Source organism: Pteronotus mesoamericanus, unplaced genomic scaffold (genome assembly GCF_021234165.1).
Source record: "Pteronotus mesoamericanus isolate MK-2021 breed Mesoamerican mustached bat unplaced genomic scaffold, CSHL_Meso_final contig_214, whole genome shotgun sequence".
In the NCBI taxonomy this organism is placed as follows: domain Eukaryota; kingdom Metazoa; phylum Chordata; class Mammalia; order Chiroptera; family Mormoopidae; genus Pteronotus; species Pteronotus mesoamericanus.
Window position 1 is genome coordinate 1,491,294 of NW_026555089.1, and position 16,455 is coordinate 1,507,748.

The window sequence follows — 16,455 nt, forward strand, 5'->3', positions numbered from 1 at the left end:
GGCCGATCGTGCGAAGCTGTGCTTTCACCATTCCCTGCGTTTTCCGAGTGAGAGAACTGAAACCCGTGGATGGTTGGATTTTACGTGTGAGACCAGGAAGCTTTTGTTTCCTGGGCAGCTTGGAACTGGAAATGGAGTGGAAACAGGGCAAGTCATCTTTAACGACATGAACTGTCCTTTTTCTCTTTTCCTTTTCTTTTATTTTGGGTGTGTCAGGGAGAGGTGTCTGTCAAGGAAGAGGCTCACAGAATGCCCAGGGCCTTCTAGAACACTCTTGGCGAGCCGCCCTGGCTTCCTCTGGCTGAGTCGGGGTGGGGGCGGGGTGCGGGGAGGCGCTGAGGAGCAGGAAGGGCGGCGAGGCCGGGCGCAGGGCGCTGAGGGAGCGGGGGCGGCAGAGGGAGGGCGGGGCTGGGGTTCTCGAAGGTCCGGCGCTCACGGGGCGCGGGAGGCAGAGCCCGGGCTGGGGGCGGGGGGACGCCCGGCTGCTGACCCCTGACCCTGTACACCGCACACCCCGCGTGCTGCCCGCCGGTCTGCACAGACCAGGACACATCCCGCTTACATCCATGGGGTTCCGTGGGTGAGCCCCTGGGAGGGCTGTGGGCGAGGCCACCCCAGGAAGGATCCCCAGGGTCAGCCTCAGCTCCTCCACCTGCTGGAGGCTGCTGCTCATCCCAGCACGTTCCCTGTGAAGCCGTCGGCCGCCCCCAGGGGGCGCCAGAGAGGCAAGGCCCTAAGGCTCTGACTCGGGGGCTGGACGTCAGCAGCTACAATGGCAGGGGCTGGCTTATCCACTGTTTGCTGCCTCTCAGGGCGGTTCTAACCAGCCAGCGAGCGGAGCCAGGTGAGTTCAGCACGTCTGTGAGGCAGGGCCCCCTGTCACCCTACTGGAGCCTCAACCACGAGGCCGCTGGGCCACCCCGGGGAGGGGGCGTTCCCCGCTGTTGCCGCACATTCACCTCGACCGCGACCTCGGGTCCGCACCGTGGGTGTAAGTCGTGCTGGGACACAGGTGGGTCGTTTCTGGGCCCTCTTCTGCCCCAGCGACCCTCTACCCTCGGACAACGGAGTCACACGTCCTCACACACGTGATTCCACAGTTCGTGTATCAGGCCCCACATGTAGGAGAGCGCCCAGTGCACTGAGCCCCCTTCCTGGGTGACCGGCACGAAGAGAAAGGAGGTGAGGCCCCGGGGACCGCGTGTGGGGAACGGCAGGTCCCTGTGGCTTCCTCTGCGGCCCCCACGCCCGCGCGTCAGCCGTGAGGGCTGTGCCGCGGCCCCGGGCACCCGAGCCCCGAGGCCCAGGGCTCCGGCGCGGTCCCGCTGCGCCCCCGTCGGGCCTTCAGACTTGCAGTCCGAGGGACAGTCGGGAACGTGGACGCGTGTTCGCCGTGGCCCTGGGCCTGCGTTCTCTCACCCGAGCTCTCGGGCGCCGCTGCGGCTGTCGGTTCCTGAGCCGGCCCCGACCGCAGACCACAGACCACAGACCCGCCGCTCAGACGGCCGCACCGATCTTCTCTCCTGGGGAGCCCAGAAGCCGGAAATCGGGGCGATGTGGGGGCCGCGCCCCCTCCGGAGGCTCTGGGGAGGGTCCCCCCGCCTCTTGCAGCTTCTGGGGGCCCAGGCGTCTCTCGGTTTGTGTGACGTCCCTCCCGGCTGTGCCCTAGTCCTGCTCCATGTGTCTCCCTGTCCCTCACCTTCTGGTAAGGACACCGGCCTTAGATGGTGGGGCTCCGCCAGCCCAGCGTGACCGCACGTAGGTCATGCCACCTTCACAGAGGGTCACACTCACAGACGGAGGGAGGGAGGACGTGGCCCCCTCTCCCTGAGGGACAGCATTCCGCCCACCGCAGTGCTCCTCCTAGTCACGCTCTACAGGAAGGTAAACTGAGGCCCGCAAAGGGGAATCCTGTCGTCTGGGGTCACACTGCCCCAGGACCCACACCACTACGTCACAGCCCCCTCACGGGGCCAGGGCTTGGGCGGGGGAGGCTGACCCCCCAGGGCAGCGTGAGGGGCTGGGAGCCGGTGGGTCTGTCTGCAATTGATTGTTGTGGTCGCTATGCGACTGTCCTGTCAGAAGTGACGCCGCTGTAAACCAGAAGGAGAGCCTCCCCTGCGGCTCCGTCCAGACGGTGTTTTCCCGCAGACACACCTGCGGTGAGAGAGCTGGGGACCATGGCGGTGGGGACAGAGACGGGCGGGAAGTGGGGTGGCCCACTACACTCCTGACGCCGGGACGTCGGGTGACGCCCAGGACGGAGCCTCTGCCCGTGGGGGTCCTTGGGCCACGTGTCTGATTGGCTAAGGACAGCAGAGCTGGAACACTCGCTGGTCAGTGACAGCCACCACGGGGGTGCCACCCACGGACCCTGGGAGATTTCTGGGGGTACTTCACCTGTGTGACGCCCAGACAGAAGGAGCTCCACCCACGGGACCCCGCGGATGTGAAGCGGGACATGTCCTGGTCTCTGGGGACCTGCGGGCAGCACGCGGGGTGAGGGATACGGGGTCAGGGGTCAGGAGCCGGGCGTCCCCCCGCCCCAGCCCGGGCTCTGCCTCCCGCGCCCCGTGAGCGCCGGACCTTCGAGAACCCCAGCCCCGCCCTCCCTCTGCCGCCCCCGCTCCCTCAGCGCCCTGCGCCCGGCCTCGCCGCCCTTCCTGCTCCTCAGCGCCTCCCCGCACCCCGCCCCCACCCCGACTCAGCCAGAGGAAGCCAGGGCGGCTCGCCAAGAGTGTTCTAGAAGGCCCTGGGCATTCTGTGAGCCTCTTTCATGACATTGGACCCCTCTTCCAGCCACGTAAAATGAAAAGAAAAGGAAACAGAAAAGAGAAAAAAGAGTTCGTGTACTTAACAATAACCTGCGCTGTCTCCACACCATTTCAAGGTCAAAGCCGCCCAGGAAACAAAAGTCTCCTGGGAGTGAATGTCTCACACACGTTCAACCCAACCCTTTACCAGATTCATCTCTTTGACCAGGAAAATGCACAGCATCCTGAAAACACAGCTTCTCACAGCTGGCTAGGTCCCCTCACCCCGGGAGCTGGGAGCCTGTCACCCACTTTCCCCAGAGCCCAGGGTCTTGGAGAAACTCAGTCTCAGTCCCATCTCCAGAGGTCCGTGTCCTTCTTGAACCCAGGTTCCTTGTGGGGATCTGCCTGAAGACAGAGGGGTGGTCACTGACGCTGATTTCATTCCCACGTGTTGTACAAACTCATTTCCTTTAAGACAACCGCTCGCTGCCCCGCGTGGCCCTGGGACCACCGCTCGTAGGCGCCATCGCCGCTCTTGCTGTCTGCCCTGCACGTCCAGGTGTGGACATCAGAGCCCCAGCTGCTTCCGGACCCCTGGCCCCGCCCAGACTCCTCCGTGTCAGGCCGGCACTGCCCGGTCCTGGTTCCGATGGGCCCGAGTCTCTGCGGACCCTCCCTGATGACGCCTCTTTCATTGCGGCCAAGGTCACAATCTCCTCAATGTTCTTTTTCTCCTCAATTTGACAGCCTCCTTGTATCTGTTTATACTTATTAGGTGGAGCCGCTACGTCTCCCCGGAGTGACAGAGTGGCTTCATGAAGTAGGTGTCCTGTAGGGTCCAGCGGCACAGCCTCCCCGATCACCCAGGCTCTGTACCCGAGCTGCACCCACCGTGTGGGCTGTGTGCCCCTCCCCTGTAGTTGAGCCTTGACCGCTGTTGGCGTGTCCAGGATCAGCCACCGCCTGTGTCCTGTCTGGGGTCACACGGCCTGAGCACAGAGCGATGAGCAGATGGCCGCCTCGGGGACTGGGCTTGGAGGAGCCCGGGCCAGGCCGTGCTGTGACCAAGGCCGCTGCTGCGAGTGCTGGGCCCGGCCCCTTAGCGAGAGGGACGGGCCTCCCTGAAGGCAGAGGTTGGGTGACTGAGAGGATTTAGGAAAATCGGAAGCAGGGGCCAGGCAAGCTATTCCTACGGAAAAGGCACTGAAAGCCGGGGTGGGGTGGGCCTGACAGCTGGGAGGGGCGGGGCCTCGGGGAACCCCCAGGGCGGGGCCAGCCCTGGGCTCCAGGTGGGCGGGGTCTCAGGTGTGGCACCTGCCCGCTGCCTCTGTCAGGGGAGGGCCCATCAAAGGAACAGTGGCTGCTGCCAGCTCCTCTGTCGGGGAGAAAGCAGCCCCCGGGTCTGCCCTGATGCCGGACACGTCAGTTTCTCCCCGTTGTCCCTGTGCCCGTCACTCTGCTCCCTGGCCCTGGAGCTCGGAGAGAGTGAGTCTAAGTGTGTGTGGGGGGGCCCTTTAAAAGCACCCGCCTGGGAATCCAGCAGTTTCTGTCTTCCGCTGTCTCAGTCCCTCTGTTTTTACTGCGAGACTCTACAGAGACTTACTTCCTGGCCCTGGAATCTGGGCGGGGGGCCTGGTGTGGGGCGGGGACCCCTCACTGCTGAATAACGGGGGTGAGACGAGGCCTCCGCCCCCTCCACAGCCTCCGTCTCAGAAGATTGACCAAGTTGTCCTGGGGCACGACCGGCCCCGCTGCCCCGCTCCTGGCCAAGGCCCTTGTTCTCAGCGGAGGCTGCATCGCGGGTCCCCTCGGGACAGCCGCGCCCTCGCTTCCCTCCGGCGGGGAGGGCGGGGCCCGAGCGCACTCCAGGGAGGGGCGGAGCCTCTTCCAGGCCGGGGTTGGGGGGGATATTTACTGGAAATATTGTGCACAAAGTGCATCCTGGGCCCCCCGAGGGTGAGGTGTCCTCGCCCCGTCTCTGCGTGGGGGACGCGGCCCTCCGTGAGGGTGGACATGCCCGTGAGGCTCAGGGTCTGGTGGGGTGTCGGGTGTCCTGTTCCTTCAGTGGCTCCAAAGGGGACGCAGTGACGTGAGATGTTTCCTGCCCGCTGCCTATTTCTGTTAGAAGCAGGCACTTTCGGGGACATTTGAGTCACCTCTCCCAGGTTTCTGAATGTATGGCACTCATCCCCACTGTAGATTAGTGACTGAGTCTGACGTTTTCACAGTCTGAAGCTTATTGAGACGTGTCCTTAGAGCTCAGTACCTGTGAGCACAGCCTTAGCAGGAAGCAGGGTCCCTGCAGACGACCAGGTGGAAGTGGGGTCACCCCAGTGGGGCCTCATCCGGTGTGACGGGCCCTTCTAAGAAGAGATCAGGACACACACACACAGCGACGACCGTGTGGGGACCCAGGGAGGGGACGGCCATCTGCAGCTCAGGAGGGAGATCCCAGGAGGAAGCAGCCCTGTGACACCGGATTGCGGGCTCCGGCCTCCGGGACGGGGCCCCTGAGGGTCGGACCGCGAGGCCCGGCCGTGGGGTTTCCCGCAGACTCGCACAGGGAGGCGCCACACGGAGCACACGGAGAGGACACGTGCTCCTGGGATGGGCACTCGTGACGCGTGTGCATGTCCCTGAGGGCCTCCTGTGACGAAGGTCCTTCGTGGGCCCTGAATTCCCGCGGCCTCCCTGAGCGCCGGCTCTCCCGGCTGCAGACCCGCCCTCCGCGCCGCCTCCCTGGCCTGATGCGGCAGGTCCGGGCCAAAGCCGACGGCGCAGGGATGGCAGAGAGCGGCTGTGAAGGGCGATCATTTCTAGAGTTTATTTCAGAAATGGGTTCCAAGAAGCCAGACAAGGGAATATCGGTCGCATTATGTAGAGAGGCTTTACACGCAGACGTTTCCAGATGTAACACGGCAAACGTTCTCCCCTCGCCCTCTGGACCACCCACCTGGACACACAGCTGTGTCGGACATTTAAGAAGACAGTGAAGTCACCCCATGAGACAACTTTATAGGACATTCCAGGAAAAGCGGGTTCTGCGTTGTTCCCAAAGCCCACGCAAAGCCCAGCCTGTCTAAGGGCCCCGCCCGCTGTAAAGTCACGTTATATCCACACTGACACTAAGGACACGCGTGCGTGGGCTCCAGCAGGAGGACCTGCGTTGGGGTGGGAATCGGTGTCTGACCCCAAGGCTCAGCACGTCCTCATTTAAAGGCGGCACCTCCTCCCTCCCCGTCACCTCAGACGTCACTCCTAACAAAGGGGACGAGGACCCCGTCAGAGTCTTTGTTCACAGTGCGCAGCCGCAGGTCGGAGCCGGGGTTCCTTATGCGAGGTCCTGGGGGTCATTGTATCAAAGCAGCACGCGAGCACCTGTGTCTAGAGCTCATGCTATTGCCTCCTGTGGATCGGTGACCTGTCCTCTTGTCATAGTTCAGGGAGACATGGCCCCTACTGTGTAGAGAAGACGGCACCCAAGGATGGGAGAGTGGAGCGCAGGACCACCCCCAGGGGACAGGCTCACCCGGGAGCAGGAGCCCAGGCCTGGGGTCACAGGGGAGTGACAGGCGGTTCCCATGCGGGGAGGGGGAGGGGCAGGGGCCCTGCTGGGCGGAGTCGGGTCACCTCACAGGCTGACTGCGTCCCTCCTCGCTCCTCACGCTGAACTACTGACGGCCCCGCTGGAAGTGTCCTTTCTCACACTTGACTCCTCCCCCAGCGTCTTCTGGAAAATCTCCCGGAAGTTCCTCCCCTGCCTGCGCCCCCCGATTCTCCCTGCAAAGTAATAGACGAGAGGGTTGGCGCTGCTGTTCACAGAGGCGAGCAGCAGCAGACTTATGAAATACGTCACGTCAGGGAAAGGAATGAAGACTACTGCGATGGGAAGGGGGAAGGCGAACAGGAGGAACAGGACAGTCAGCAGCATGGTGACGTAAAACTTGTCGGGGAGGCGGAGCTGGCGGCTGCACCTGACCTTGATCAGCACAGCCAGAGTGCACAGGACGCTTACAGAAAAAAGAACACAGAGCAAAACAGAATATAATCTGTGCACCAAGCAAGCTCGTAAGTTAGTATCAAAACAGATGAGGAAGTGCACGTTCACTGAGACGGAGAGGACCCAGGCCAGGGAGCACAGCGCGGCGGGCGCGTGCCTGGGAGCGCGCAGCCGGCACCAGATGGGACACAGGGCAGACAGGCAGCGCCCGACGCTGATGGCGGCCAGCAGGCACAGCCCCGCCGTGTAGGACGTGCCTATGAGTATAAACTTGTACTTCCAACCAAACCAGATGCCGTGAAAGGTATCCAATATGATTTCTATAAACCACACTGTCTGACAGAAAAGGTAGAGAAAGTCAGCCAGTGACAAATGGAAGATGAAGACGGTGAAGCCCCCCCACTTGACCGAGAACACGAGGAGGCCGAGGACGAGGCCGTTGCCCACCAGCCCCCCGAGGCAGATGAGGACGCCCAGAGGAGACATGACCTTCAGAGCCCGGATTGTCTCTAAAGAGAAAGTGCCGTTGTAGTAGATAAAGGAGGAAGAGTTGTCCATGGTGGCCAAGGCTGCGCTCCGAGGACCGGCGCAGAGCAAGGACTTTCTGTGAAGAAAAGGTTCAAAGAAACAAGACCTGTGAGCAGATCAGAATGTGGACCCGCCTCGTCCTGCCTCCCCCACATCGTGTGCTGTGTGTGCTCTCATCACGGAAGCGTTGGGACCTGTCACGTGACAGGCGCTGTGCCATCGACGCGGCGGGAGCGGAAGAGCCACACGCCCCACGGTCACGGAGTCCGGTTCCTCAGGACGCAGAGGATGGAACAGGCGGACAAGGACACACAGAGAGGCAGGGAAGGTGGCACCAGATGTGCAGGAGCTGAAAACAGCGCCCGGGACGAGGAGGCCTGACCGAGGGGCGATCCCACGTCCTTGTCGATGGGCGATGGCACTGCCGTCCCCTAGGGCCTGAGCAGAGAGGCCGCCGTGCCCCCACCCTCCCTGCAGCGGGACCGGCTGGGGGCTGCCCCCGCGCCAGGGTGCACCCGGGACAACCCAGGACGGGGATGGTGCCCGGGGCGGGGGAGCCGTCCTCACTCTCAGGGACAGGGAACTGGACGCGGTGGAAGCGTCGCCTGCGCCTGAAAGGTCATCCACGGGCACGTGACCCCCCGTTAGCCCCTCGGAGAGGCGGACGGGCCTGAAGGCAAGAGAGGCTGGAAGGGACCCCGGGGGGTGCCCCCGGCAGCCGTGGCCGCACACGCCTGCTCGCTAACGAGCAAGTTAATGCAGTGTCTGGTGTTATAGAAAAGGGCACCAAAAATGCCCTTTTTCACACATGGGTACATGGTGACTCTCAGTGACAAACAGACTGAATCAGGGAGGTGGCAACTCGGTGGCTCTAACTGAGGCAGGTGGCCCTGGGACGTCTGGAACCTTCTTTAGGAGAGTGCCACAGCCCAAGTCCCTGGGGGGAGCCAACAGCCACATCCAAGTGTCCCTGCAGGAACTTGGCAGGGCGTCTGGTGGCAGAGGGTCACCCTGTGCTCAGGATGTCTTGGGAATTCAGTCTCGAGCATGTCTCTTAACCTTTTTAACCGGGTTGACGACGGCGTCGGTGGCGGCGGTGGGCGTGGCCCCCGAGAAGCCTTGCCAGACTGTCTTCCCGATAGTCTCGCTGTGCGGCACACACCGCCCATGCGCTGTGTGTGTTGCCATGTTATATGCATTTTGTGCTCCACGCCGACAAGAGTCAGCGTTAACCCTCACCTACAAACACCGGTGTCTGCCCCTGGGGGTGACGTCACCACTGAGAATGCGCGTCATAAACACACCGCTTCCTGTCCCGCACGTCCCAGCCAGACTCCTCACTGTCCTGAGGCTGCCCGTTCTGTGAGTGCAAGAGAAGCCTGTCGCGTGTGCGGACGGCCAGCGCGTGCCGGGGAGGGAACCGCGCGTTCTCCCCAGCGCCGCTCCTTCGGGGCGGGGGCGGGGCAGCGTCAGGGCACCCCAGGCACGCGGGCGTGGCCCTGGCCGGTGTTCTCGGCTGTTGGAGGGACACCCGGTCACTGAAAGGCTGCAAGTGGATCCCCAGTCGGGGCACATACCGCGGTGGGGGTTCGATCCCTGGTCTGGGGATGTGACTTCCGGTCCCGGATCCGGGCGAGTACGGGAGGCAGCCAGTCGATGCTTCTCCCTCACATCGATGCGTCTCTCTCTCCCATCTCTCTCTACTCCTCTCACTCTAAAAAGATATTTTAAAAAATATCCTTGGTAAGAATAAAACATGTTTTTTTATCCTTAATCCAAGGACATTTCTGGAAAGGAATTTAAAAATTGTTTTATCCATATCCAGGGACATTTTTTTAATTAAGCACATCTCTGGGAGGTCGTGCCTCATGACTCAAGTTAACCCTTCCAGGTTTCACGGTCATGAGCCTTCAGGTCTTCGTTCTGAAAACCAGCGAGGGCCAGGTCTCCATTCCAGGAACGCCCGGGGCAATTCCACCCCGGCCGGCCGTCACCTCGGCCACAGGACGGCTCCGCCCCGAGGCTGATGTCCATGGTCTTGGCCATCGGTCCTCAGAACAAGCACCTCAGGCTGGGGAGCAGCAGGGAGCGAGGGTCCCCGTACAGGAAGGGAGGACGTGCGGGACGGGCAGGGGACAGCGAGCGCAGAAGGGTGACGCCGATGCCTTACCTTCCGCCTTCTCGCCTCCTGGAAGCCCGTGCCGCCCCGGGGAGCCGGGAGCAATCCTGGGAGAGGGGTGCAGGGGCTCCCGCGGGTGGCCGTGTCCCCGGCTGGCGGGGACGAATCCTGACCACGGCCCTGGAGGAGGCTGAGGCGGGACCAGGAGCCCGCAGGGTGCGGCCGCCCCTTTTATGCGGGGCCGCGCCTGGGCTGAGACTCCTAATGGGACCGAGAGCCGAGGGAGGCCGCTCCCAGGGACACGTGGGAGGCGCCGCGCGGTCTCTGCCCGGAAGCCCACCCGGGACCGCAGGGCCGAGGCACCTGGATGCGGAGCCTGCTCCCCCGTGATGGGCGGCCCCGGGTGGTGAATATTGCATGAGCCCCATGAGCCCATCCTCGCCGACCCGCGTGAAAGGCCTGTTTCCTGGGCTTGCGCCGGCCTCAGCGTTTCGTCACTTTATGGGAGTTCACTCCGCCTGGTCCATGCTTGCTGGTCTCATCCAGGAACGTGGCACCTGTGACGGACGGGGCGACCCTCCTCTGCCTCCCCGCCCGCAGCGGCCGGGCCCCGGGCCCCAGGCCCCGGGCGGGGACCTGGCCGGGCTGGTCCCAGGGGCACAGGCTGCGTGTTAAACGCTGAAGTGTGAGCAACGCCCACGTCAGCCCAGCATGCAGAGGACCAGGTGACAAACCACGTCTCGATGACTGAGAGACGCATCCGGGGGCGTGCAAGGGTCTGGTCCTCACACGGGGCGCCCCCATGAGGGTCTGCGCGGGATGCCCCTTTGTTTAATTCCGGGAGAGCCCATGGGCCCTGAGACTGAGGGTGCTCCAGATCCGGCTCCTCTTCTCAGCTGCTCAGAGCCCCTCACAGGGCGACCTGGACACCAGGCCCCGTCCGTCCTCCGTCTGAGAAGCCGGGGGAGCCCTCGGCCAAAGGCCTTGTGGGCGATGAGCCCTTTGAGCTGGTCAAGGCCGGGGGCCGCTTGGGGAAGACCCTGACGCTGGGGATCCTTCCCGGGGTGGCCTCGCCCACAGCTCTGCTCCACTGCCACCCCAGGGAGCGGGGGAGGGGGCGCCCCTGCCCTCGGCCCTCACTTCCCCCTGGGACTGCCACCCGAGCAGTGATTCTCAGGACGTGGCCCCCAGGCCCTTTCCTGGGGAGGGGAGGTCAGCGTCCCCGCCCTATAAGACTCACACGTTACTCAGATGAATTAATCAGGAAACAAGTGCAGGTTCTGAGCTACAGTTCTCACCACAGGAACCGTCGAGAGGGACAGCCACACCAACAAGCGTTTCCTGGGCGGTTCCGCGACTGAAGGCTGAGAGCGGCCCCTCTACGTGAAGACCAGGATTGCTCCCGGCTCCCCGGGGCCCCCCGTTCCCCTCAGCCCTGCCGCCCAGGGGAGAAGCGGTGGAAGATGGGGAGGCGGGAGAAGGGCCCCTTCGCCATGGGTCGTGTCTCCCCTCCCCCACCCGCTTCCCTGACGTATTTGTTTATTTATTTTTAAATTGCTATAATATATAGCAATTTATTAATATTAGAAACACTATGAATGCCTTCTACTTATTTAGTACCAATATTCAACTCCTTTTTTCCTCCGTAACCATTCTCTTTATTCACACATAAATGTAGCTAGCAGGTTAAAAAACTTTCACCGGAAACGCGTATGTTTCTTAACTTTGTTATCTGTTCATTTTTATCTATAAATATGCTGTAACTGTAAAGGGGGGTGTCATAAAAACAAAAGTGTCCCCGGGTCTGCTTTCCAGTCTGGTAGCTCTTAGAACACTACTTGGCATCTGAAAGCAATATTTGTTGGGGAAATTGCTTAAATAACTTCTTAGCCTGAGCTAACCAGGGGACACGTCAAGGACATCAACTGTGTAGCTGCTTCCTCTTAGGCTAAAACGCGCAGCGATGCTGCGAACCCCTAGGCTGCTCTCCATGGAGACCCGCGATCCTGGTCCCCAGAATGGCTGGGGAGGACACAGCACTGGAGCGGAGCCGGCGCATTCAGTCCTGCTCACTCCTGTCGGAGTCCCCGCCTCCTTGTCACTTAGAACGTTTGTGGCGGGGATCCTTGTTGAAGCGATGACAGTGTCCCCTGCTGAGCAGATGTGCCTGACGAACTGGCGGCTCCCAGAAATCCTTGGCGACCTTGTAGGGGACTGACTGATAGGGCCTCCAAGTAAAATGTAGAATGCCCAGTTAAATCTGAATTTCGGGAAACAGTGAATTTTGTTTTGGTATACCTATGTCCGATGCAATATTTGGGACCTAATTATAGTAAACAATCAGTCGTTGTTTAATGGGACATATTTATATTTCAAAGTTAGTTGTTGTTAATCTGAATTTCACACTCTATTGGATGTTACGTGTTGATGTTCACTAAATCTGGCAGCCCTGGGCCAGCAGGAAAGGACAGAAATACCGTGAGGTACGCATGACTGCTGTTCCTGATTCAGCGGGCTCTTGAGGACAGCGGGTCAGTCTTCTCGAGAACCGCCTGCAGACCTCAAAGCATCCTTCAGAGGGCGCTGCGGGAAGTGCAAGGTCCGTGCTGGCTCTTCCCGCGTAGACACCAGGCTGTGTGAATGTGGGCCGCGGACGTCGGAATAAGGAACATCTCGGACTTCCTTGAGCCAGATACAACTGCCGACCTGGGACACCGGAAATCATCATTCTAATTTCCAAGGTCACCTGGTATCTTTTGCTTCCAAACCTTTTGGAAAATAGTTGGGTTTGGATGGAGGATGGTCTTACCTCTTGTTTATAATGACCAGAAATCAATGCAGAGGGTCTTTCTGATGGATGGGGGTTGTAGCACTTAAGGAACGCCTGAGCTTTACAGGCGGAAACGCTTTCCTTTTCATTTTTTGAAAATACCCAAGGTGCAGGGGAACTACGTTATTGTCGTAGGGTACGCCAGCACCTCCAGCATGCGCATTAGAATGATCTAGTTAAACCTGAACCACCTCTCCACCTGAAATTGAGTAATTCCAGAATAAACATCGCTTTGGGGATTGTGTTTTCTATTCTGTTCTCTGGCTGATGGTGCAAACTGGAAAACATCCAAACACGCACTTTATAGCACAGTGCATATGGGCTCCATACATACTGTCATTCCTTCAAATGCAATTATATATTAGAAAAATTATTTACACAGACTCCATTTTTGAAAAAGGAGGGAGGTGATTTTATCAGCGTGTTGCGTGGGGGCGGGACCAGCGCTCGCGGTCCAAGCTGCCTGCAGGAAGGGGCGGAGCTTGAGGTGCGCTCCCGGGCGACGCCGGTTCCTCAAGGCCCGTGTCTTTCCTGGGGCCAGTCTGGCTCCTGTTTCCGTATTCCCCGTGTTGGTAAGTGGGGTCCCACCTGGGCTCCTTTCCGCGTCGGCTTTTCTCAGTAGCTTCCACAGAGCCATCTGGCTGTTACCAGGAGTGACGAAGACTTTTGTAACTCGAGTTGATGACCCTCATGTAAAGGGAAATTCAAAATTCAAACCTTACGGGGAGGGACCAACCGGAGCCATGGCCTCTTCACCAGTAGTCCATTTCCCTCATTTAAAAACGGTCCCCAAACAGGGAACTGAGACTTACGTGGAATGTCTTAATAACAGAGTAACATTTACATAGAAGTTAAGCCGTTAGTAAAACCTAGAAGTTGCCCTAAAAGGTCGGAGATCAAATCCCGGGGACACAAGGAGCTCAAACCCAACAGTGACAGAATGACACAAATGTCCCTGGCTGTGGGCACAGTCACAGGATCCCCCACCGAGGCCCCGGGTGAAGGGTGGAGACCAGGACCCCGTGCCTGTCCTGTCTGTCCCAGGCGTCCCCAGGACCCGGCGTGAGGTCCCCAATCCCAGGCACTCACGGCTCTGGGTGGGGACGGTGTGGAGGTGGGGAGGCGGGAGGACCTTTGCTCGCACCGGGGACGGCTTCTTGGACAGAATCAGTGTCCCTGAGGCCACTGTCCCCGAGAAGAAGTCCCCCCTCGAGTGAGGACGAGCTCCAGCTACTGCAGCTGGGAGCTGGGGGCCCGACAGGGAGGGATCCAGGTCCCCGTGTCCCTTGGGTCCTCCCTAGGGTAGGTCAGGGCGCGACTGTGTAAGACGTTATTGCCACTTCACATTATTCCTGGGTCTAACTCCTGCGTCTAACATTCTGTGGTGGCCGGGCTGGGACCTGCCCTGCGCGCCCACCCCTTGGGGTCACCTCCAGGCACGTGCAGGGCTCCTCAGCCTGCGGGTCCAGGATTGTCCTTCTCTCACGCTCGGCCTCCAGAAAACCGTCCGATCACCTGTGAAATGTCCCCAACACTGTACGACGACAGTGGCCTCTTCCCCAGGGAAGCAGAACCCACCTGGGGCTGCATCTTCCCACGTCCCTGATAGTGACACGGAAGGTGCCCTGTGACCTCAGTGTTTGACGCGTCCAAGAAAAGTCATTGGTTTCCAGTGTGTTCAGCGTTTCCTGGTGCAGGCACGGGAGGGACAACCTCCAAGCTCTTGCCTGTGGGAGGGGACATGTGAGTCGATACAGCGCCTTGTGAATAAACAAGTGTGGGTAACATTGGTGATGTTCTAGTAAAATTGAAAGTTCCCGGACTTCGGAAAGGAAGACGAGTCGGCGCGGTGACCCGGAGGCAGAAGGTCACGGGGAGAGAGCGTGGGACACACCGGCCCCGGGGGGCAGACAAGGGCGCAGCACAGACACGGAGGGACGGGCACGGCCTCCCCGAGAGGCTGGGCCTGGGGGGCACACGCGGAACGTCCCAGAGGGAGACGCTCGTGGCGAAACAGAGGCCACAGGGAGCCTCAGTGGAAAAGCAGTTTCTGGAATTACAACTGATTGGATGGACTCACGAGCACTTGAGATGTAACAGGATAAAACATCAGAGAACCAGACGCCAGAGAAGAAAACCTGCACAAACAGATGGCAAAAGACATGAAAAAAAATGCTAAGACTCAGAGGAGAGTTGTGGGCCGTTAACACTAACGTGACACACACATAATATTCGTCCTGGAGGGGATTCTGAGGTGACCCAGAGATTGAGCGCTGCCCCTCGCTGGATGAGGCCACAGGACCCGGGTCCCCTGCTTCCAGTTTCCGGAACTTATTCTTCCCACCCCGACAGCTGCTGTCTCAGGGGCATCTGAGGGAAACCTCTCGGCAGAGACCACGGAGCCCTGGAGGCCCTGCAGTGGGTTCCAACAGCGTGTCGTGGGAACCAGAACGATTGCCGCCACCTGTTCCCTATGGCGACTCCCTTCCAGGCAGTGACAAGACTGGCAGCAGGTCGCCCCCAGGGCGGGGGTTGGTGCCAGGTCCCGAGGCCCAGGGCTTCGGCGCGGTCCCGCTGCGCCCCCGTCGGGCCTTCAGACTTGCAGTCCGAGGGACAGTCGGGAACGTGGACGCGTGTTCGCCGTGGCCCTGGGCCTGCGTTCTCTCACCCGAGCTCTCGGGCGCCGCTGTGGCTGTGTCGGTTCCTGAGCCGGCCCCGACCGCAGACCACAGACCACAGACCCGCCGCTCAGACGGCCGCACCGATCTTCTCTCCTGGGGAGCCCAGAAGCCGGAAATCGGGGCGATGTGGGGGCCGCGCCCCCTCCGGAGGCTCTGGGGAGGGTCGCCCCGCCTCTTGCAGCTTCTGGGGGCCCAGGCGTCTCTCGGTTTGTGTGACGTCCCTCCCGGCTGTGCCCTAGTCCTGCTCCGTGCGTCTCCCTGTCCCTCACCTTCTGGTAAGGACACCGGCCTTAGATGGTTGGGGCTCCGCCAGCCCAGCGTGACCGCACGTAGGTCATGACACCTTCACAGAGGGTCACACTCACAGACGGAGGGAGGGAGGACGTGGCCCCGTCTCCCTGAGGGACAGCATTCCGCCCACCGCAGTGCTCCTCCTAGTCACGCTCTACAGGAAGGTAAACTGAGGCCCGCAAAGGGGAATCCTGTCGTCTGGGGTCACACTGCCCCAGGACCCACACCACTACGTCACAGCCCCCTCACCGGGGCCAGGGCTTGGGCGGGGGAGGGCTGACCCCCCAGGGCAGCGTGAGGGGCTGGGAGCCGGTGGGTTTGTCTGCATTTCGATCATGGTGGCCATCAGGCGACTGTTTTGTTGGAACTCACACAGTCGTAAACCACAAGGGGTGCATCCCCCACGGCTCCACCTGTGCGTTTGTGCGGGACATGGTGTCAGTCAGGCCCCGTCACTAGGCCCGATAGGCTCTGTTCCCGTTGCCTGGATCGTCGGCCTGCATGGGCGGAATCTCACTTTGTTATATGGTGTCTTGCACCCTGCCAGCTCTGAGTGCATTTAGTACGTCAGGCAGTCGGGCCGTCGCAGGGCGCGACACCCGGAGTGCCGCGCACGTGGGTCGCCCGCCGCTGATTAAACACACGCCAGGCACCCCCACGGCTCCGTTAATTTTCTTCCGTCTGCCCGAATCCCGAGTGAACCTGCCCGGCCTGGAAAGGCTCAAGGCAATCGGCATAGTTGGCAGGATTCGCGCAGCACGGTATCACTACGGAGGAGCCAGCAGCGGGACCCCCTGAGGGGGGCCTGGAAGGGCGGCCGGTCAATGGGCCATGGCATCCGGTGGCGAGTCTCCTGGCAGCGTGGGCCCCGCCCTAGAACTGGCCCAATGTGAGTGGTGCTTCGGGACGCAGTGGAGTTACGGGAACTCCGGGGAAGAGAGGAAGCCTTGGAGGCCAGGGTCCGCGCCAGACGGAAGACCTCCGAGCAGCGGAGCCACGGCGATCCCCCTCCCCAGACAAGTCCGAGGAGGAAGATGGAGAAGCAGAACCAAGTTCCCTGTGCTCCCGCCCTGAGGTGTTACAGAGAATGGTCACAGCTGCCCAGGGCGCCGGCGAGAGTCTGGCTGGGCCTGGCCAGAGGCCTGAGCACAGAGCGTACCGCTCTTATACGCAGGCTGAACCTGTCGATCTTGCAAATCTGTTTCGCCTGCCACCCGAGGAGCCCTGAGCACGTAGCCCTAACACTGTTG

General features: G+C 61.0%; 1 protein-coding gene across 1 annotated transcript; it reads right to left on the bottom strand.

Moving 5' to 3' along the window:
- Positions 1-6,417: 6,417 nt before the first annotated feature.
- On the bottom strand, positions 6,418-7,314 carry LOC129068454 (mas-related G-protein coupled receptor MRG-like). The gene has a single exon (XM_054570677.1). It carries the CDS (start codon positions 7,312-7,314, stop codon positions 6,418-6,420), a length of 897 nt encoding a protein of 298 aa, XP_054426652.1.
- Positions 7,315-16,455: the final 9,141 nt, after the last annotated feature.